The sequence below is a fragment of the Erythrolamprus reginae genome, chromosome 12, assembly GCF_031021105.1.
Source record: "Erythrolamprus reginae isolate rEryReg1 chromosome 12, rEryReg1.hap1, whole genome shotgun sequence".
Taxonomy (NCBI): Eukaryota; Metazoa; Chordata; class Lepidosauria; order Squamata; family Dipsadidae; genus Erythrolamprus; species Erythrolamprus reginae.
Genome location: NC_091961.1, coordinates 7151947 through 7175000, shown reverse-complemented (window position 1 = coordinate 7175000; position 23054 = coordinate 7151947). Strand labels below are relative to the sequence as shown.

The window sequence follows — 23054 nt, the reverse complement described above, 5'->3', positions numbered from 1 at the left end:
TCGAATGACCTAAGTGCTAAAGCCCACTGCAACAATATCGCCAAAAAAGCTTCTAGAGTTGTTAACCTGATCCTACGCAGCTTCTGCTCAGGCAATCTCACACTACTCACAAGAGCCTACAAAACTTTTGCCAGACCCATCCTAGACTACTGCTCATCTGTCTGGAACCCATACCACATCTCAGACATCAATACCCTTGAAAATGTCCAAAGATATTTCACCAGAAGAGCCCTTCACTCCTCCACTCGAAACAGAATATCCTACGAAAATAGACTAACAATCCTGGGCCTAGAAAGCCTAGAACTACGGCGCCTAAAACATGAGTTGAGTATTGCCCACAAGATCATATGCTGCAACGTCCTACCGGTCAATGACTACTTCAGCTTCAACCGCAACAACACAAGAGCACGCAACAGATTCAAATTAATACGACCCGCTCCAAACTTGACTGTAAAAAATATGATTTCAACAATCGAGTTATCGAAGCGTGGAACTCATTACTGGACTCAATTGTGTCAACCCCTAACCCCCAACACTTCTCCCTTAGACTCTCCACGATTGACCTCTCCAGATTCCTAAGAGGCCAGTAAGGGGTGTACATACATAAGTGCACTGGTGTGCCTTTCGTCCCCTGTCCAATTGTCTTTCCTTTCTTTCACCTATCTTATATATTCTCTCCCTTTCATATATCCTCTCCTCTAAGTTCACTTTCACCCTCTTTTATATTACCACATGTCTATTTTTCTTCCTATGTATTTGTGTATTGGACAAATGAATAAATAAAATAAATAAATAAATAAATATTTCCTTATGTGGTGGACATGCCCACGAGTCAAGAAAATTTGGCACAAGTTACAAAAATGGATAAAAGAAATAATTCATATCAAATTAGAAATGAAACCGGAAATATTTTTCCTTGGTATTATCGATAAAAACATGAAAAAAGAACATTACGACCTGACTCAACACTTAATAACAGCAACGAGAATATCTATAGTGCAGTTTTGGAAAAACGAATCACTGCCTAACGATCGAAATCTGATTTTAAAAAATGCTAGACTGTGCAGAAGCTGACAAATTAACACTGGAGCTAAAAGATCAGGAAAACTACAAAATATTACCAGATGTGGAAAGATTTTTACACATGGCTGAACCCAAGAACTAACACCAAAAAGTGCTGCATGATAAGAAAACAAATTAAGCTAAAACTGTTTAATGGTCTAAGTGCAACTTTATCTTTATATGACATGCTTTTAAAATTATTTAAGGGTTTATAATTGCTTAAAATTGACTACACATTACTGACAAACCACAGGTAACATTACCATAAAAGAGTAAAAGGAGGGAAGGGGATGGATGTGCATTGTACGTCTGTTTTTCTGTATATATTTTGTGTGTATGTGTCATTTACATGTAAATACAAATTATTTGTTTAAAAAATAGAAAAATGATCTGCAGCCATTGTTTTTTTGTTTTTTTTTACCATTTGGCTCTATTCCCGTAGTAGTAGGAAGCAAAGCAGTTGCTTTTCTTTGTAATAAGCTCATTACTGGAAACAGCCAGAAAGGAAGTGAGGAACAAATAACCACTAGGAAACAGGGAACAGGCAACTGGGGGTATAGCTCAGTGGTAGAGCATTTGACTGCAGATCAAGAGGTCCCCAGTTCAAATCTGGGTGCCCCCTCATTTTTTTTCCCCCTCACCTTCCTCAAAAATACAATTATGTATTTAGAATACCTATATTGTCACGTACATGTACACAAATATATATTAAAATGAAGTTCCGTTGCCTACGGCTCTGCAAGGTTCACCACCTCCAATATCCATACTACATAACACATGACTAAAATAAAGAAATAAATAAGTGCAAAATTTTGCATACACCCATATTGGCATATAAGTCCAATAAATAAATACATTACTTGAGCCAGCAGCTGACATTACAGCCCCGGCTGCTTTGGCTCAACACTGGAAGTTAGAGACGGCCATGTTGGTTTTAGGGCGGAGCTTGACGTCTCCAGCTCTGCTTTGGGGCATCGCTGACTCCCAATAACAGCGTGGCCGCGCCCCTCTAAGCATTTTCGCAGCTCTACGGACTCCCTTGGAAAGAGTGAGAAGAGAGAGAGAGAGCGCCCCCCCTTCTCAGCCGCGTTGGCGGTTCGTCCGTTCGTCACTTCCGGCGCACGCCTGGCCGGGACCCGGAAGTGGAGGATGGCTGAGGTGTCGGGATTCGCCTGGCAACCGGCGATCGGTTCGGCAAGAGCGCCGAGGAGGCGAGGCGAGGTAAGAGCGGGCAAGGGAAAAGGGCGCCTGCAGCTCTGCCGGCCTTTCCGTTCTCCTTCTTGGGTTCCAGGGCCGACTTGGACGCTCTAGTAAAAGAAGAGGGGTCGGGTTGAGATCCGGTTTTCGCAACGGTTTTTTGCCGTTGCCTAGGAGACGGGGCCTGTTTGCTGAAGCGCTCGGCCGCCTCTGCTGACCAAGAGATCAGGAGGAGCTTACGGCGGGTAAGCTCCCCATGGGCTTTGTGGTTGCTGGGGATAATTGGACCCAAGGTTTGTCAGCCTTCCTGAAGAGCGCAGACTACAATTCCCATAATCCTCGGGTGGAGTTCATTGTTTGGCTGCTTGTAAGAGGGAGGGACTTCCACTCCCAGAATCCTCTCCCTGAAACTGGGGGAAGGTTGGATTTGAAACTGACCCATCTCAAGAGTGGCCAAGGTTGAAAAGCATTAGGGCAGGGGGTCCCCACAGATTTGGCCACTTTAGGACCTTTGGACAATGAAAATAATGAAGATATGGGGAAAATGGTACAAATGGATCCAAAATAGAAATAAGATAGAATGACATTAAATATTAGAATTCACAACAAATAGAATGCATGACAAAAAGGAATGCAAATAGAAATGTTCAAACTAACTGACAATTATACCTATCCATAGTTTTTTTTCCTATTTAGTTCACTATAAATACATGTACATAATTACAAATTCACTTACTTTTCTGCTCTTTCTATCTTTTTTATTCCAAAATGATTATACAGTATTTTAAAGTGAAATGTAAATACAAATACAAATTCTACTTGAAACGGGATACGATCTGTAAAAGGCTACCGAGATGCTCTTTCTTTTATGTTGTTGAAAATTATAAATAAATCTTTAAAAAAAATAGACTTGTGGACTTCAACTCCCAGAATTCTCCAGCCAGCTATGCTGGGAGCTGAAGTCCACAAGTCTTAAAGTGACCAAATTTGAAGACCTCTGCATTAGGGGACAGGCACAAAGCACATTCTTCTACCTTAGATGTCTTGCCTTTTTCCTGCTTCCTGGCACTTTAGAATTTTCCCCATTGGGTGTCCATGGATACTGAACAGCACATTACAGCAAATTATTGCAGGGTATCCAGCAAACCTGGAAATCAGGGAATTATCAGGGAATTTGTGGAAAAATGGAATAAGTCAGGGAAGAAAAAACGAATTGTGTCAAAATGTTTAAAAGTCAGGGAAAAATCATGTAAAAAAACAAAAACCGATCGCGCTGCCTGGCAGAGTCAAAGAAAAATGGGCATAACTGTGGAAAAAACTTGCTTCCTTAGCTACCTATATTTCTCCATGGTTTAGCTGTTTGGTATGATGTCATCTACAACCACGCCTTAGCTAGACCGCAACGTCAGGGAAATATCAGGGAATTTCAAAATGCTTTCCCCCTGAATATCTGTAAGTCACTTTTTTCAGTGATGTAACTTTGAATGATCACTAGTGGCATAGTTTAATTGATGCAACTGAAGTTGCCATTCCTGTTAGAACAAACCAGCCAAGCAGATACTATGGAAAAATGGTGGTTCCTCAAGAGAGGCCTAAACTGTGGATAGAACCATGGAACATGGGCTTGAGGTGGAATATTTATAAACTTGAGTCTGAGCCAAGCAGCACTTGCTAATCCTATCTGATAGATAATATTAGATAATAATGCTCTGTGTCAGTTTTGGAGTGAACAGCATATGAATACAAAAAATAAATAAATAGATCACATAATAAAGTGTGTGGAACATTTTCTTTAAAAACTTTTATTAAATATGAAAACGACAATTTAAAAAACCTTTGAACGATCACTAAATTTAAGACAAAGACTACCTGTACATATTTTCATTGGTGCCAGCCTTACAATACTTCAGATACTGCTGAGAATACTGTTAATTTGAAATTTGACATCTCGTAACATTATTATCAAATACTTTGGCCAGCAAATGAGAAGGGAGGACTCACTGGAGAAGAGCCTAATGCTGGGAACGATGGAGGGCAAAAGAAGAAGGGAATGACAGAGGAGGAGTTGGCTGAATGGAGTCACTGAAGCAGTCGGCGTGAGCTTAAATGGACTCTGAGGGATGGTAGAGGACAGGAAGGCCTGGAGGAACTTTGTCCATGGGAGGGTGATGGGTCAGACACGACTTTGCAACTAACAACAACAATATTATTGTTCCACTGTTCATGGCAACTGGCTTATGTTTTGTAACTTTTTATGTATTTTAATCATAATGTTTTATGTAGTATATTGAATCTTAAATTAGACAATTTTAAAAGATATGTCTGTATTGTACAGTGCCTGAAGATACGTGGCATAAAAAGTAATGTAAACATTTTAAGTAATTAAATGGATTCAAAAATTTTAATGTCATTATGCAGTTTCTACTGAGAAAATGTCTTGATTTTTATCACATTTATATTCTGTATTCCCTATTAGTTTTCAAATGAGATGGCTTCTTCCAGTGCATCTTCCATGGAACTGTTAAGGAATGCAGCTTGCATTAAACGTTTGGTGTCTTCTACCCAAAGATTACTCTGTTTTAAAGGTAAGCAGGCATAACTTTTAAAATGTTCAATTGCACATTGGAAAGCACACCCTAAAATTGAAGTTTTACTACAGGGATTATAAGTATCTTTTTATAAGTGGAAATTACTTGTCATGAAATCTTTTGTGAAGGGATTCGTTCGATTAATTACTTCAAAAATATATGTCAGTTTGAAAACAAGAAAAAAGACATGTATTTTCCAAATATGGCAAGGAACAAAATCTCCTGTGTCTTCCTGCTATATTTTAGAGCTTATAAACGTTAATATTAGGAAGGTTTTTGTTTGTTTCTAAGATTCTGTGTATCTGTGCTGGGAAGACAAAATTTGATTTAAAAAATTAAGCTTCAGTATCTGTACAAAGTAGTATTCAGCCAAATGCTGATCATAATTTCCTTTTTCAGATAGAATGAAAAAACACAATGACTGCTGTATGCTAAAAGTATAGATTAATTGGAGAATAAATGTGAGGTGCCTAGATATTATATCTCAGTCTTACTTCTTGGGGGCAGAGGGGATATAAGAAGCATAATTTTATGCATATCACTTCGCACTTCCTGGAGGATATTTTGGCTAACATACATTAATTTGGCTTCATGGCATTTCATCTGATTTGGCTTGAGTGAAAATGCTACCTTTTAATTAATATTTTTCAGTTCCCACTTGTTCCATTGGTTCCGGGGATGAATCTTGTGCCTTATGAATCTGGGCTGACCATAAAAGGGTAGCTTTTTCTGTGGCCTAGTTACCCTGATCGGAAATGGGTAGGTGAGTATCCAAATCTTGGATGAGTATAAACAACAAAACTTGGTGGAATTAAATAACCGTTGAAATGTGTTTAATGGTTAAGTTTCAGTAGCCAGAAATTTCCCCAGTTTTTTCCCATGTACCATTTGAGATACCCATGTTTGTTAATCGTCTGATGGTTTTGGGGGCTGATAAATGAGCAATACAAAAAATATCTTTAAGAAAGAAAGAATCTTGCTTTCAAGATAAACTTGAATTATATATGCTAGGCATTTGTTTCCGGTTATATCTTTACTGCTTCTGCCAGTTCTTCTATGTACAACAAAGCCTATTTTATCAAGAGTGGCTAAGGATGAACAGTTTAGGGCAGTCAGGGAGCTGTCCAGCATGAACACAACAAGAAAGCTGTCATTTAGCGACAATACCTTCATTCTATGCAACTATTGCTCCCTTCCTTTTTGGCTTCTCATTGGATTCCAATTCAGAACATACTTTTTTTTGGTCTTAGTATATAACACACTGCCAGATACATCTAGATGAACCAGTTTTGGTCATTTGATGACATTTTTCTTTGAGATTTGGACCATCTCTTATTGGCTTGGAGCAGTGACTTTCATTTTAGACACACCAAAATTGGATTTGTCAAATATTCTATTCTGAATTAGTTCAGTAATGCTTAAACAGTTCTGTAAATCAGTCCAATTGCCTCCATGTTGCAGATCTGAAGCTTGAAACTTTGAGTTTCAATAAGTCACCGTTCGTTAGCCATAATTTATTGTTTTGTAATAAGGGTGGTGGTGGTGGAGATCTTAATGTGACTTGTTTGGTGTGACTGTTGTTCTATCTTATAAACCATGAGTTATGACTTAGCATGTTGCCTCTTCCAAGTCGCTTTTGCTAGTTTTGCTAATTTTGTAAAATTTCATTACTATAAAATATGACAATGCAAATAAATTAGACCAGGGATATCAAACTCAAAGCCCGTGGGCCAGATGTTGCCAGTGATGTCACATCCACGTTGTGGGGCCATCCTGATCTACCCAATGCAAAGATGAAACATCAAGCCAGCATGGTTTTGACCCAATCTACCAGTGTGAAGAGGAAAGATCAGATCAGTGTAGCTTTGGCCCATTCTACCCAATGCAAAGAGGTCTGCATTGGCTGCCAATCAGTTTCCAGATTCAATTCAAAGTGTTGGTTATGACCTATAAAGCCTTACATGGCATGGGACATATTGCCACATGAATCCCATTAGATCCCACAGAGTCGGCCTTCTCCAGGTCCTGTCAACTAGACCAGTGTTTCCCAACCTTGGCAACTTGGAGATATCTGGACTTCAACTCCCAGAATTCTAGGAGTTGAAGTCCAGATATCTTCAAGTTGCCAAGGTTGGGAAACACTAAACTAGACAATGTCGTTTGGCGGGATCTAGGGGAAGAGCTTTCTCTGTGGGGGCTCCAGCCCTCAGGAATCAGCTCCCCCCAGAGATTTGTACTGCCCCCACCCTCCTCGCCTTTCATAAGAGTCTTAAGACTCATTTATGTCGGCAGGCTTCGGCCGATTAGATCTTAGCCCCTAGAAGGATTGTATGATTGCTGTATGAATGGGTGTGATTGATTTTTAATTTAATTAGGGATTTTAGATTGCTTTGTAATTTTAATTTAATTGGATTGATTTTATTGTAATCTACTGATTTTTATATGTTGTAAGCCGCCCTGAGTTTTCAGAAATCTAATAAATAAATAAAATAAATAAATAAACATCCCAGCAGTTGGGGGAGTGGTATCAAGCTGGCCATGCCCACTAAGTTGGCCACACCCACCAAGTTAGCCTTGCCTGCCTGCCAACCCAAGATCAACCACAGGCCTGATGCGGCGCTCAATGAAATTGAGTTTCACAACCCTGAATTAGACATTTTAGTTCTCCTAATATTTACATATCTTGATTCATAGTTCCCTTTTAGAAAACATGCTGTTCCAATAACAGTGTTTCAGATATTTGCACTGGAAGAGCTGAATTAATTAAAAATATTTCCTGCTATACTGTGTTAATCTGTTTGCCACTTCCAACAATTCTCAAAATGGTTGTTTCATTCTGCAACCATTCCTCTCTTGAACAGGGTGCCCGCACAGCATTTTAAACGCGGATGTCTTGTTTTTCTTCATTCCAGGATCAGCTTCTCTTGCCTTTTTCCTGCTTCCTGGCACTTCAGTATTTCCCCCGTTGGGTGTCCACGGATACTGAACAGCACATTACGGCAAATTATTGTCGTTGGACTCCTTGCTGCTGCATTGTTCATCTTATATTACTCTGTTTTAAAATACAGCTCCCAGGACAAAAAGCTGCACAGGTAATCTTTGTCCGGTGGATTAAAAACAAATCCAAAGCTATCTACCTAACAACATGAGCCAGATCACCTTACATTAAATTTATTCTTTGTGTTAGCACCCTCTCCATTTCTGTGTAAATTTAAATTGGCATAAATCCAAGCATCGCTTCATTTAATCTCTACCACAGAGGTCCCCAAACTTGGCAACTTTAAGACATGTGGGCTGCAACTCCCAGCTGACTGGAAAATTCTGGGAGTCGAAGTTGCTCTACAATAACAGTTTTCTGTAGTAGCAGGCTGGGCTGAGTGTTGGTGGCTAGTCCAATGTCATTCAGGGAAGAGTTGAACCTCCAAATCAAGCAAGCAGAATGTATAATTGCTCTTACATAATATGTGTTTCCGCAGCTATCAAGTTCAGTGCGATAAACAGTCCTTCCCCTGTTTCCTCAGCAGCCTTCCTGGGTTCAGTGAGACTTAACTTCTGAGCAGTTAGAAACATAGAAGTTTGATGGCAGAAAAAGACCTCATGGTCCGTCTAGTCTGCCCTTATGCTATTTCCTGTATTTTACCTTAGGATGGATCTATGTTTATCCCAGGCATGTTTAAATTCAGTTACTGTGGATTTATCTACCACGTCTGCTGGAAGTTTGTTCCAAGCACCTACGACTCTTTCAGTCAAATAATATTTTCTCATGTTGCTTCTGGTCTTTCCCCCAACTAACTTCAGATTGTGTCCCCTTGTTCTTGTGTTCACTTTCCTATTAAAAACACTTCCCTCCTGAACCTTATTTAACCCTTTAACATATTTAAATGTTTCGATCATGTCCCCCCTTTTCCTCCTGTCCTCCAGACTACACAGATTGAGTTCATTAAGTCTTTCCTGATACGTTTTATGCTTAAGACCTTCCACCATTCTTGTAGCCCGTCTTTGGACCCGTTCAATTTTGTCAATATCTTTTTGTAGGTGAGGTCTCCAGAACTGAAAATAGTACTCCAAATGTGGTCTCACCAGCACTCTATATAAGGGGATCACAATCTCCCTCTTCCTGCTTGTTATACCTCTAGCTATGCAGCCAAGCATCCTACTTGCTTTTCCTACTGCCCGACCACACTGCTCACCCATTTTGAGACTGTCAGAAATCACTACCCCTAAATCCTTCTCTTCTGAAGTTTTTGCTAGCACAGAACTGCCAATGCAATGAGGATTCCTTTTCCCTAAGTTCTTCTGTTCTCTCTCTCCCAGGTATCTTGCCCGAGTTACAGACACCGAAGCCACCGACACAAGCAACCCAAAGCTGAATTACGGTATCATGGTGGATTGTGGAAGCAGTGGGTCTCGGATCTTCGTCTATTGGTGGCCGCGGCACAACGGCAATCCCCATGATTTACTTGACATCAAACAAATGCGGGACAAAAACAGAAAACCAGTGGTGATGAAAATTAAACCAGGTACCAGGGGAAGTCATACCTGTTCCCCAGCTGCTTCTTTGCCTATTGTTAGGACTCTGTCCAATCAGTTGGGTTGGCAATATATAAACTAATAATGAATGCCTGTAGGTTTAACCGTGTTAATGTAGCTTTAACTATATTTTTAGTCTGATTGATTAATAGTGTTGCAGGTTTCCATAAGAGGGCACTAGAGAGAGCCAGAAATAATAACTTATAGCTTATTCTCTATTGACATGCTCTCTGTGATATTTTGCTATATGTACTGTTGTGTTAATACATTGATGTGATGAGCCAGTAAGAAGACTTTGTCCTTCTAGCTAATGACTGATTTGAACCTGTATGACCTGGACTGTTTATTGCATTATTCTATTTCCTGAAGTAAACCTGTATGCACTTTAATATATCTGTGTGTGACTGAATGGTTATTCATACCTACTCCAATACAATGTTTTTATGTACATATACTTGCTACTCAAGGGTTACTCTGCACATACCTTAACACCTATGAAGAAGAAGCTGTCATGCCAAAGATTTGGCAATATTTGTTTCTTAAAATGCAGCAGATTATTTCCACTGGTTTGTTTGGGATGTGCAAGACCTTGGTCTTCCCTCATTTGTCCACCTGTTTTTCATTTATTTCTTCAAATTCTTAACACTTAAAAAAACCCCCAAAGATGCAAACAGGTTTCGTTTCATTTTTTATTGCTAATATTTATATATTTACCATTAAAGGCCAAGTTTCATTCAGGACAATTTTTCACAATTTCTTATTTAAAGTAGTTGAGATTGCCACACAGAATGTAACTTTAAGACAGGGGTGTCAAACTCAAGGCACAGAGACAGGATTTGACCCACAGAGTGCTTAGATGTGACCTGTTGGGCCAGTCCAGAAACAGCAAAGGGCCAGCCCACGGTGCTTCTGCTAGAGAAAGTGGAGCTCGGTGCCACACATGGGTTTAGGTTTAGGTTTAGGTTTATTGGATTTATATGCCACCCCTCTCCGCAAACTCGGGGCGGCTCACAACAATAATAAAAAAACAGTACAGTACACAATACCAAATCCAATGCCCACCCATCCAGTTCCAATTTAAATTAATAATCTCATAAAAAACAGCATATATAAAAAACAGGCACACAGTCAATCAATCAACAAAACAACATGGGCAAGGGGGAGGTGTTTTAGTTCCCCCATGCCTGACGGCAAAGGTGGGTCTTAAGGAGTTTACGAAAGGCAGGGAGGGTGGGGGCAATCCTAATCTCAGGGGGGAGCTGGTTCCAGAGGGTCGGGGCCCCCACAGAGAAGGCTCTTCCCCTGGGTCCCGCCAGACGACATTGTTTAGTCGACGGGACCCGGAGAAGGCCAACTCTTTGGGACCTAACCGGTCGCTGGGATTCGTGCGGCAGGAGGCGGTCCCGAAGATATTCTGGTCCGGTGCCATGAAGGGCTTTAGAGGTCATAACCAACACTTTGAATTGTGACCGGAAACTGATCGGCAGCCAATGCAGACTGCGGAGTGTTGGAGTGATACGGGCATACTTGGAGAAGCCCATAATTGCTCTTGCAGCTGCATTCTGCACGATCTGAAGTTTCCGAACACTTTTCAAAGGTAGCCCCATGTAGAGAGCGTTACAGTAGTCGAGCCTCGAGGTGATGAGGGCATGAGTGACTCTGAGCAATGACTCCCGGTCCAAATAGTGCTGCAACTGGCGCACCAGGCGAACCTGGGCAAACGCCCCCCTCGCCACAGCTGAAAGGTGTTTTTCTAATGTGAGCTGTGGATCGAGGAGGACGCCCAAGTTGCGGACCCTCTCTGAGGGGGTCAATAATTCCCCCCCCCCCAGGGTAATGGACGGACAGATGGAATTGTCCTTGGGAGGCAAAACCCACAGCCACTCCGTCTTGTCTGGGTTGAGTTTGAGTTTGTTGACACCCATCCAGGCCCCAACAGCCTCCAGGCACCGGCATATCACTTCCACTGCTTCGTTGACTGGACATGGGAAAGGGAAAGAGAAAAGACAGAAAAGAAAGATGGGAAGAGAAGGAAGTAAAGGAAGTAGGAATTAAAAAGAAGGAAAGAGGGGAAGGAAGAAACGAGATTCATACTGCCCTCCTTGCCTTCCAAAAAAGTTTAAAAACTCATCTTTGCCGCCAGTCCTGGGGTTCCTTAGACCTTCCCCCCTGACTGATGAATGCATAGTTTGACTGCTGAATGAATGATATTGATAGTTTTTAATTAGAATTTTAATTGTTTTTTAAGGTATAATTGGATTGTTATTATTGTTTCCTGTTTTTCTGTACATGCTGTGAGCCGCCCCGAGTCCTCGGAGAGGGGCGGTGTATAAATCCAATTAAATAAATACATAAATAAATAAGAATGAAGAGGGGAGGGAGGGAGGGAAGGAAGGAAGGATATAAGGAGAGTGAGGGAGGGTCTCAGAGAAGTCCCGCCTTAGCACTTGGCACCACAAGTGCCCCCGACATGAGTCCCATGTCACGCCCACTATGCCCACCTCCCGCCATGCCCACCATAGGAAAACCCTCGTCCCTCCGGGGTCAAAAACAACTCTTATATAGCCCTCAATGAAATCAATGCAGGATATTTTAAAACATAATACCCTGCATTTGTACACGCATACTGCATTTTAGAAAGACATGACTTTTTAAAAGTTGCAATATTTTGCCTTTAACTGAATTCCCACTTTGGGTATTAAGTAAGAAAAATACTCTCTTTATTAAAAGAGCTGCTTTCTCATCTTAAGTGTATTTATCTCTCTTGCTCTCTAGGCATTTCAGAATTTGCTACCTCTCCTGAGAAAGTTAGTGACTATATTTTTCCGCTACTGAATTTTGCTGCTGAACACATACCCCGTGCAAAGCACAAAGAAACCCCTCTGTATATTCTCTGTACCGCGGGGATGCGAATACTGCCAGAGAGGTAACCTGAATATCTTTAGTACCTATTAATGTTTAATGCAAAGATTTGCCCGCAGAAATAGATCCTAATTTACATGTAACCCATTTCAAATCTTGCAGCCAGCAAAAAGCGATACTGGAAGATCTTCTTACTGATATCCCAGTGCATTTTGATTTTCTGTTTTCGGATTCTCACGCTGAAGTGATTTCAGGAAAGCAAGAAGGTAAGAATACAGACTGAAGCCAAGAAAGCTTGGGATTTTAGTCAGGAGTCTGATGGAATATGTAACCAGAGAAAAAGTGGGAAGGCCGGGACCGCCTTCTGCCGCACGAATCCCAGCGACCAGTTAGGTCCCACAGAGTTGGCCTTCTCCGGGTCCCGTCAACTAAACAATGTCGTTTGGCGGGTCCCAGGGGAAGAGCCTTCTCTGTGGCGGCCCCGACCCTTTGGAACCAACTCCCCCCAGATATCAGAGTTGCCCCCACCCTCCTAGCCTTTTGTAAGCTCCTTAAAACCCACCTCTGTCGTCAGGCATGGGGGAATCGACACGTTCCCTCCCCCTAGGCTTATAAAATTTAGGCATGGTATGCTAGTATGTATGATTGGTTTCTAAATTGGGGTTTTTAAATTAACGTAAATATTAGATTTGTTTACATTGTATTATTATTGCTGTGAGCCGCCCCGAGTCTGCGGAGAGGGGCGGCATACAAATCTGATTAATAAATAAATAATAATAAATAAGGCACAGTCTTGAAAAACTGGAGAAAAGAGGCCTCATTATTGAGAGTATCTTAGCTTAGAATAACAGAGTTGGAAGGGACCTTGTAGGACATGTAGTCCAACCTCCCCACCACCAGTAGAAGACCTTACACCATTTCTGACAGATGGCTGTCCAATCCTTGTAAGCTTCGAGTGATAAAGCCCCCACAACATCTGAACAACTTCTGTTCCATGGGTGGATTGTTCTCACTGTCGGAAAATTCCTCCTTATTTCCAGGTTGAACCTCTCCTTGTTCAATTTCCATCTATTATTCCTTGTCTGGCCTTTAGGTGCTTTGGAGAATAGCTTGACCCCTCCCTGCCCCCCCCACGCCGTCCTCTTTGTGGCAGCCCCTGAAATATTGGGACAGTGCTATCATGTCTCCCTGATCCTTCACTAGATTAGCCATGCTCAGTGGTGGTGGCAATATTTGGAAGTACTGTCTCTTCTGTTTAATTTATGTAAGATCAGAAATAATTTAGGAGAGGCCTATGTTTTGTTATCACTGTGCTAGCCAGAGTGAAATTGTCCAGTCCAGCAAAGAATAGAGTACCAAAGTATCTTTATTAACCCTAACCCTGTAAATATTTGTCCTTTATGTGTGAGATCACCAGGAACCAATTTTTTAGGTTGTGAACAGTAATAGCAGCAGTCTGCATTGGTTGCCGATCAGTTTCCGGTCACAATTCAAAGTGTTGGTTATGACCTATAAAGCCCTTCATGGCACCGGACCAGATTACCTCAGGGACCGCCTTCTGCTGCATGAATCCCAGCGACCAGTTAGGTCCCACAGAGTGGATCTTCTCCGGGTCCCATCAACTAATCAATGTCGCCTGGCGGGACCCAGGGGAAGAGCCTTCTCTGTGGCGGCCCCAGCCCTCTGGAACCAACTCCCCCCAGAGATTAGAACGGCCCCCACCCTCCTTGCCTTTCGTAAACAACTTAAAACCCACCTCTGCCATCAGGCATGGGGGAATTGAGATCCTCTTTCCCCCTAGGCCTTTACAATTCTATGCATGGTATGTATGTATGTATGTATGTATGTTTGGTTTTTATATTAATTGATTTTTAATAATCAATACCAAATTACTATTGTACACTGTTTTATTGTCGCTGTTAGCCGCCCCGAGTCTCTGGAGAGGGGCGGCATACAAATCCAATAAATAAATAAATAAATAAATAAATAAATAGGCTTAATGAGCTAAGGAGCATTGTCTTCTTCAATTTTGTAGAGTGCTGGAGCATTTTCATTTGTAATTATATATTTGAGTTTTCAAGACAATACGTTTTGAATTTTTTAATGTATACAGTACTTGATATATCTCTGTTTTGCTACTGTTTGGGTTTTGTTAAGGTGTTCTTTTTTTAAACCTTCCCTCCCCGGGTGATATTAAAATATTTACAGATGTACTTTTTATACTTTATCCAGGGGTATATGCATGGATTGGCATCAACTTTGTCCTTGGAAAATTTGAACATATGGATGAAGGTAAGGGCCTTAATATTAATTAATTCCCAAAAAAATGCTAAAGTATCATAGTTGGTGCACAGTTTCCTTCCTTCTGTGGCTTTATTCTTACAAATGGAAATTGCTCAGCCTCAGTATTTGGTTAATAGTGTCTCCACGACAATTCTTTAAATCTGCATTTAGGGTTTTATTTGAGAACAAAAATCAAGACTTGTAGAGAAAATGTTTCTCTTAGTGACTGTCTCTCAAATCATTTCCAAATTAATCGGAAATAGCCACAATATCTCCTCTAGGCATGATGGGGAGGGCGGAATACAAATAAAAACCATCCATGCATACATACATACATACAGTACATACATACATACATTCAAAATAATTTTGGGAAGAGTAAAAATCGCCATTCTCTTCAATATAATTATTTGTTGCAAGTAGAGTTATGGCCCCCTATGGATTTTGGAAGGATCTGATTGATTTGTATTCAATTTAAGTGCTGTTTCTGCAACTTTTCCAGTGTTATTCTTTTGAGCCTATTCATTTGGCATTTGGGAACTATTTTTCTTAATATCGCTAAGAATATTATTGCATTATTAAAAAATAATTAATTAACATAAACAAACCTCAGATCTTAATTTCTTGCACTACAGCTTAGCTTCTTTTTTATATCCAGAAACTTTCTTTGCAATGCCCCAACGTCACATCCCTTTAAGACTTTCCTAGTGTGACTCTTCTTTGGCAAGTTATATTCATTCTGGCCTCTAAATATTAGGCCGACATTGTTGAGATCGTTTGGTGCCTTGACTGTTGCTAGGCCCAGCAAGAGTTTAGATATTGAGAAGAGTTTATTTATTTGTTGGTTGATTTCATCTGTATGCAACAAGTGACTCTGGTTAGCAAACAAATCAAGAATCAAAACAATTATAGGTAGTCTTTGACTTACAACAGTTTGCTTAGAGGCCACTTGTAGTTACAACACTGGAAAAAAAAGATTTAGCTGTTTCCCATCCTTATGGCGTCCCCATGGTCACATGATCAAAATTTAGACTCATTTGTGTGATGGTTGCAGCATCCCAGGGCCATGCGATTCCCCCTTTTCTTTCCTTCTGACCAGCAAAGTCTTATCTTCAGGACCATCTTCTGCCTCATGTATCCCAGCGACCAGTTAGGTCCCACAGAGTCGGCCTTCTCCAGGTCCCATCGTCCAGACAATGTCATCTGGCAGGGCCTAGGGGAAGAGCCTTCTCTGTGGCGGCCCCGAACTCCCTCTGGAGATACGTACCGCCCTTTCCCTCCTGGTCTTTCGTAAAGCTTTAAAAACTAACCTATGCCGGCAGGCATGGGGGGCCATGAGTGTTGAGATTGTCTCCGGCCGATAGTAGATATGATTAGATTGGATGAATGTGTGTGATTATATATGGGGTCTTTAATTTTTTTTTTATTAAATTTCCATAATTTTTATAATTTAAATTTGTTATATGTTGTATTCAATGTTGTATGCTGCCCTGAGTCTCCTCGAGAAGGGCGGCATAGAAATCTAAAGAGAGAAAAAGAGAGAAAGAAAGAAAGAAAGAAAGAAAGAAAGAAAGAAAGAAAGAAAGAAAGAAAGACAGCGGGAAAGCCAGATTCACTTAACGGCCGTGTTTACAAACTTAACCACTTGCAGGGATTCTCTTCACAACTGTGGCAAGAAAAGCCGTCGTTCACATTAGCCAATGTCTCACTTAGCAACGGAAATTCCGGGTCTTTGAGGTCGTAAGTCGAGGACCGTTTTCAGCAGCGTCTCTTTCCGTCTTGTCTTCCAGAGGATGAGGCGGTAGTAGAAGTGCACGTTCCTGGCAGCGAAAGCAAAGAGGAAGTTGTCCGGAAGAGGACCGTGGGTATACTTGACATGGGTGGTGTTTCAACTCAAATAGCGTATGAAGTCCCTAAAACTGTAAGCTTTGCCTCTTCACAGCAGGTTATTATCTGTACAACTTTCCGTCTTTTGTTTGCCTGCATTTTAACCCATCTCCATTGATTCATTTTCTTTTGCACATTGTGAGTCCTCTGTCCTACGGTCTGTGAGCAGCTTCGCCCCGCATGAAGAGAAGAGGCTGAACGTCCGTGTCCCATCAGCTAAGCAATCCATAAAACGTTCTTTTCCATTTTCATCAGTCAGTGTACTAGAAATGTCTTTGCTTACTATGCGCAAGCTTACGTGGATGAATTTTGCTGTTGAAATTACAGTGATACCTCGTCTTACAAACGGCCCGTCATACAAACTTTTCGAGATACAAACCCGGGGTTTAAGATTTTTTTGCCTCTTCTTACAAACTATTTTCACCTTACAAACCCACCGCCACCGCTGGGATGCCCCGCCTCCGGACTTCCATTGCCAGCGAATCACCCGTTTTTGCGCTGCTGGGTTTCCCCTGAGGCTCCCCTCCATGGGAAACCCCACCTCCGGACTTCCATTGCTAGCAAAGTGCTCGTTTTTGCAATGCTGGGATTCTCCTGCTGGGATTCCCCTGCAGCATCGCAAAAACACAGAAGTCCAGAGGTGGGGTTTCCCGTGGAGGGGAGTCTCAGGGGAATCCCAGCAATGCAAAAACGGGGGCTTCGGCTGGCAAAAGGGGTGAATTTTGGGCTTCCACGCATTAATCGCTTTTCCATTTATTCCTATGGGAAACATTGTTTCGTCTTACAAACTTTTCACCTTAAGAACCTCATCCAGGAACCAATTAAGTTTGTAAGACAAGGTATCATTGTATATATATATATATATTCATACCATACCTAAAGAAAACTATGCACTGTTCAGGGTGTCCAGCAAACCTGGAAAACAGGGAAATCACTGAATCATCAGGGAAATTGACGGTTTGGGAAATATCGGAATTATCAGGGAATTCGTGAAATCGGGGGAAAAGTCAGGGGAAAATCATGTAAAAAAACCCTGATCACGCTGCCTGGCAGAATCAAGCAAAAATGAGCATACCTGGGGCAACACCTTGCTTCCTCCGCTACTGATATTTCTCCACGGCTTAGCCGTTTGGTGTGATCTCATCTATGGCCATGCCTTAACTGGATTGCAAGTTACAGGGAAATGTCAGGGAATTTCCCCTGGACACCCTGGCTGTTAAAAGTGCTTGTGGTTACTGAATGGTTGACATGTCGCCGAAGGCCTTTTTAAAATTATTATTCTAAATGTAAATATTGTCAGGAAAATATTAACAGGAACCATTATTTGTATGGTATACTTGAGTGATTGTGTAGCACTCAATACAAGGAAAATCTTGACCTACGGCCTTCTGAGACGAAAAGGAAACATTGGATTCAGTCATTATACTTAGCCATTGCAAGGTTTGTTTGGTGTTGGTTGGATGTGTAACTCCAACCATTGTACCTTTTTGAATGAAACCTGGTCAAGCAGCCAAAATTGCCCCCACCCTCCTTGCCTTTCGTAAGCTCTTTAAAACCCACCTCTGTCGTCAGGCATGGGGGAATTGAGACATTCTTTCCCCCTAGGCCTTTATAATTTATGCATGGTATGCTTGTTTGTATGGATGTTTAGTTTTATAATAAGGGTTTTTTAGTTGTTTTTAGTATTGGATTTACATGATGTTTTTTATTACTGTTGTTAGCCGCCCCAAGTCTGCGGAGAGGGGCGGCATATAAATCCAATAAATAAATAAGTAAGTAAGTAAGTAAGTAGATAGATAGATAGATAGATAGATAGATAGACAGACAGACAGACAGACAGACAGACAGATAGATAGATAGATAGAAAGAAAGAACAGTACACAGTGTAAGAGTTCACTTTCATTTTTCCCCGTGTTCTGAGTAGCTTTTACAAGAGGAAAAATATAATCCAGAATTCTCCTTTTTTAATTACAGCAGATTTTTCTCATCTCTCATTGTTCCAGGCTTCCTTTTCTACATTACTTGCGCCTTCTGCCCCACTGTGGTTTTTTTTTGAAATTGAGTATAGACCTGATGCTTTGTTGTAAATAGCAGTAGGTATAGTGTGTTTCGTTAATGCTGGCCGAAAACTCAGATATAGAAGGAAACCTGAATATAGCAGCTCAGAAAAGTCCTGGTCTCAGGAAATACGCTTTGAACATGATCAGTCAAATGTTTTAACCCCTATAAATAATGACTTCATTTATTAATCGTAGTTTATAATTGTATGTATTCAAAAACCTCTAACCTGTGTCTAGAAAAAAAATCACAGTTAAATATAGCTACATAGGACTTTAGGGTTGCATCTCTGTAGAATATACCTGATCTGTGACAGAAGGCAAGAGAAATCCACATACAGTAGTACCTCTAGATACGAGCTGCTCTACATGCGAGTATTTCAAGATATGAGCTAGGAGGGGAGAGACATTTCTGTTCTACTCCCGAGCTGAAATTCAGGATACGAGCCGAGCGTCCACTATTGCTTTTGGTTATCTCGGAGGCGAAAAGCAACGTCTAAAGTTATTTGTTCCAGAATACGAGTTGCCTCGAGATACAAGCTCCCTTATGGAACGAATTATGCTCGTATCTAGGGGTACTACTGTATTTCAAACATTAAAATCTACGGCGTGTGAAACACCTGCTTTTTCCATTTCTATTTTTGGGATCCAAAACAAAGCTTGTCTTGGTGCCAGGCTAAGTACACCAAGAATATTTCAATTGCAATTAAGGGACTACAAGACTATGAGTTCTAGTCCCGCCTTAGGCATTAAACCAGCTAGGAGACTTTGGGCCAATGACCAGGAGACTGGGAGTTCTAATCCTGTATTGGATATGAAGCCAACTAAGTGATCTTGGACAAGTTCCTCTCTCTTTCAGCCCTAGGAGGCAGGCAATGGCAAACCGCTTTTGAAAATGTATCATTATTAAAAATTACTGTAGAGGAAGGAAAGTTGTAATATTTGCTCACATAGTCTATATGGGCATATGCATAGCTGTTCCGGTAGTTGACAAATTATTATTATTATTATTATTATTATTATTATTATTATTATTATTATTCAAGTTTCAAGTTTTATTGGATTTATATGCCGCCCCTCTCCGAAAACCCGGGGCGGCTAACAACAATCATGAACAATATACAGTAAAATCCAATACTAAAAGCAAATTAAAACCCCTTAATATATAAAAACCAAACATACATACAAACATACCATGTATACAGTTGTAACGGCCTAGGGGGAGAAAAAAGTCTTCATTCCCCCATGCCTGGCGGCAGAGGTGGGTTTTAAGTAGCTTACGAAAGGCAAGGAGGGTGGGGGCAATTCTAATCTCTGGGGGGAGTTGGTTCCAGAGGGCCGGGGCCGCCACAGAGAAGGCTCTTCTCCTGGGTCCCGCCAAGTGGCATTGTTTAGTTGACGGGACCCGGAGAAGACCCACTCTGTGGGACCTAACTGGCCGCTGGGATTCGTGCGGCAGAAGGCGATCCCTGAGGTAATCTGGTCCAGTGCCATGAAGGGCTTTATAGGTCATAACCAACACTTATTATTGTTATTATTTATTAGATTTGTATGCCGCCCCTCTCCGTAGACTTGGGGCGGCTCACAACACAATAAAACAGTTCATGGCAAATCTAATACTTTACAATTTAAAATATTTTAAAAACCCCATTATTAAGCAGACATACATACAAACATACCATACATAAATTATATAGGCCCGGGGGAAATATCTCAGTTCCCCCATGCCTGACGACAAAGGTGGGTTTTGAGGAGTTTACGAAAGGCCAGGAGTATAGGGGCAGTTCTAATCTCTGGGGGGAGCTGGTTCCAGAGAGCCGGGGCCGCCACAGAGAAGGCTCTTCCCCTGGGGCCCGCCAAGCGACATTGTTTAGTTGACGGGATCCGGAGAAGGCCCACTCTGTGGGACATAATCGGTCGCTGGGATTCGCGCAGCAGAAGGCGGTCTCGGAGATATTTAGACATTCATGTTGTTTCTATTGTGCAAGGCCAGGAAACCAATGTCTTTCCAGCTATTAAACTGTGATGACTGGAGCTGTTGGAAGTTGTACCCAACAAAATCTTGATGGCCCAGCCTTGTCCCATCCTTGGGTTATCGCTCAGATGTTTTCTGTAAAACCTTCGGTTGCCAAGAAGGTTTTGAAACCCATGGAGCTGGGACTGTTCTTGACTAACCAAAATCTAGGGAATGGAAACAGTAGAGCCAAAGTCTGCCTCTCAATCTCTTTCTTTGGTTGGCCGGCAGGAGGAGGTAGCCAAGAACCTACTGGCGGAATTTAACTTGGGATGTGACGCTCACCAGAACGAACATGTGTATCGCGTCTACGTGGCAACTTTTCTGGGCTTTGGCGGCAACGCTGCTCGACAGAGATACGCCGACAACATATTCGCCAATACAGTATTGAGAAACAGGTGCGGCACTCTAATGAATTTGCTTCCTAATTATAACTTTCGGGACATGCTTAGCATAAAATCTTTGAAAGAGGCAATGTCCCCCACCAAAATGAATATTAAATTTCCAGCCTTAAAATGCAGCATAAGCCAGGGGTGATTAACAGTGGCTTGAGGCTATGTGTGAGTTAATACGATTAGTTGTCACGTCAACTGCAGAAGGAAAATGTCTATTTACACAATTGATTTAACACAGCTGGTTTCCTGCAATTGCCAATCCCAGATCGTAGGTCTGAAAATAATTCAGTGTTTACAGGAAAGGTCCAGATGTGATTCTTTTTCAAGAAACCACATTTCTGTCGACTAGATCCTTGGATTTTGCAGAATTTCAAATATTTCGTCAAATGACAGTGACATTGCAACAGCAAGAATGGAGAGTAAAAAAAAACCCCTGCCTCAAACATAGCATGGTCACCTTCATTCTAATTAAGTAAATTACCAGGAAAAAATTATTTATTTATTTTATTTATTTATTTATTCAATTTTTATGCCGCCCTTCTCCTTAGACTCAGGGCGGCTTACAACATGTTAGCAATAGCACTTTTTTAAACAGAGCTACAATCCGGGTCCTCATTTTACCCACCTCGGAAGGATGGAAGGCTGAGTCAACCTTGAGCCGGTGATGAGATTTGAACCGCGAAAGGCCCTAGTTCAGTTTATTTTATTTATTAGATTTGTATGCCGCCCCTCTCCATAGACTTGGGGGAGAAAACCAGCCAGAAGTAGGAATTGATAGTAGATGTCAGATCCACACTTTTGGGTCTCGTATCATCAGGCTGGTTCCTTGGTTTGGAGGATGGTAGCTACTAGCCCTTTTGCACATCATTCTGTGTGGTTTAGAGTTATGACTGAGTCAGATCAGCATGGCTTGTTCAAGCAAGAAATAATCCATGGCTTGGTGCTTTCCCAAATATAATTGATGGTGGGAAGAGCCCAACCTAGCAGGGACGAAGGCTCCTGTAGAGAACTTGGGTCACCGCACAACTGCAAAAAGGATTAAAACTTACCACTGCCACTGTCCAGGTTCCTTGTTTGCTCCCAAAAGACATCACTCTGCCACTCTGCAGGAGATTCCTGTATTATATGCAGAACATAATAAAGGAGTTAGCTTGAACTCTGCACATATGGGTCTGGTTCAGAGGTGGTTTTCAGCTGGTTTTCATCAGTTCTGGCGCACACCGGTAGTGGAACTTTGGAGTAGTTCGGAGAACCGGTAGTACGGAAAACTCCCATCTATTTTCTGCCTCCTGAGTCCCAGGGGATTGGGAGGAAATGGGGATTTTGCAGTAACCTTTCCCTGGAGTGGGGAGGGAATGGAGATTTTAGCAGTATCCTTCCTCTGCCACACCCATCAAGCCACACCATACCTACAGAACCAGTTGGGGAAAAAATTGAATCTCATCACTGGCTGGTTGTTATGTCTGACCCTATAATTGAACTGCAGTGATTTGGACTAGATCGGGGATGGCAAACTCAAGGCCCAGGAGCTGGACCTTTGGAGCTGCCCTGGAAACAGCGAAGGACCAGCCTGTGGTGCTTCTGCCAGTGAAAATATAGCTTGGGAGCCTCTCAAGCTGCATTTTCACTGGCAGAGGGTTGCAGGAAGCCATGGCAGCCGAAAACAGAGCTCAGGAGCCCGTTTTTGCTGGTAGAGCACTCAGGCCATCGCAGGCGCCTCCGACATGAATGATGTCGAGCTGGCCATGTCCACCCCAGCTCCTCGAGGTCAAACACAACCCTGATGCGGCCCTCGATGAAATTGAGTGTGACACCCCTGGGCTAGACGGTTATGCTCCCCTATTCCCTTCTGTCCTCCACAAAATAATACTTCTGTCAGGACAGAAGAATCAGGTTCCATATTTCTAATTGAGATCTACCTTATTTTTCAAACTACAAGACGCACCAGAATATAAGATGCATCTTAGTTTTGGGGGAAGAAAGTAAGGGGAAAAAAATTCTGCCTACCGGCTAGTGTCCTTAACAAGCACCTTGGAAGAGGTATGTTAGCCTTGCAAAGCTCCATTTGAGAGGTTGTTTTTTCAGTCTTTGAAAGCTCCATTTCGAGAGCTGTTTCAGCTCCGTTTAAGACGCTGAGCAGGGCTACATTTGGTGCATAAGACGCGGCCCGATTTTCACT

General features: G+C 41.8%; 1 protein-coding gene and 1 non-coding gene across 5 annotated transcripts in view; both read left to right on the top strand.

The window, feature by feature from the left end:
- The first annotated feature begins 1612 nt into the window (after positions 1-1612).
- Positions 1613-1684, top strand: TRNAC-GCA (transfer RNA cysteine (anticodon GCA)). The gene has a single exon. It is a non-coding gene; the product is annotated as a tRNA-Cys (tRNA).
- A 496-nt stretch (positions 1685-2180) lies between these two features.
- The window catches only part of ENTPD4 (ectonucleoside triphosphate diphosphohydrolase 4), a 33562-nt gene continuing 12688 nt past the window's right edge, over positions 2181-23054 (top strand). Inside the window, exons 1-10 of one of the 4 annotated variants that reach the window (XM_070765255.1) lie at positions 2181-2283; positions 4736-4844; positions 5499-5610; positions 7760-7939; positions 9162-9367; positions 12153-12303; positions 12402-12505; positions 14472-14531; positions 16313-16467; positions 20712-20878. In XM_070765255.1, coding sequence (XP_070621356.1) covers positions 5603-5610; positions 7760-7939; positions 9162-9367; positions 12153-12303; positions 12402-12505; positions 14472-14531; positions 16313-16467; positions 20712-20878 — 1031 coding nt within the window. In that variant the 5' untranslated portion in view covers positions 2181-2283; positions 4736-4844; positions 5499-5602. Of the gene's footprint in view, positions 2505-4735; positions 4845-5498; positions 5611-7759; positions 7940-9161; positions 9368-12152; positions 12304-12401; positions 12506-14471; positions 14532-16312; positions 16468-20711; positions 20879-23054 lie in introns of all 4 variants that reach the window. The other 3 variants (XM_070765257.1, XM_070765258.1, XM_070765256.1) reach the window with 3 other exon arrangements.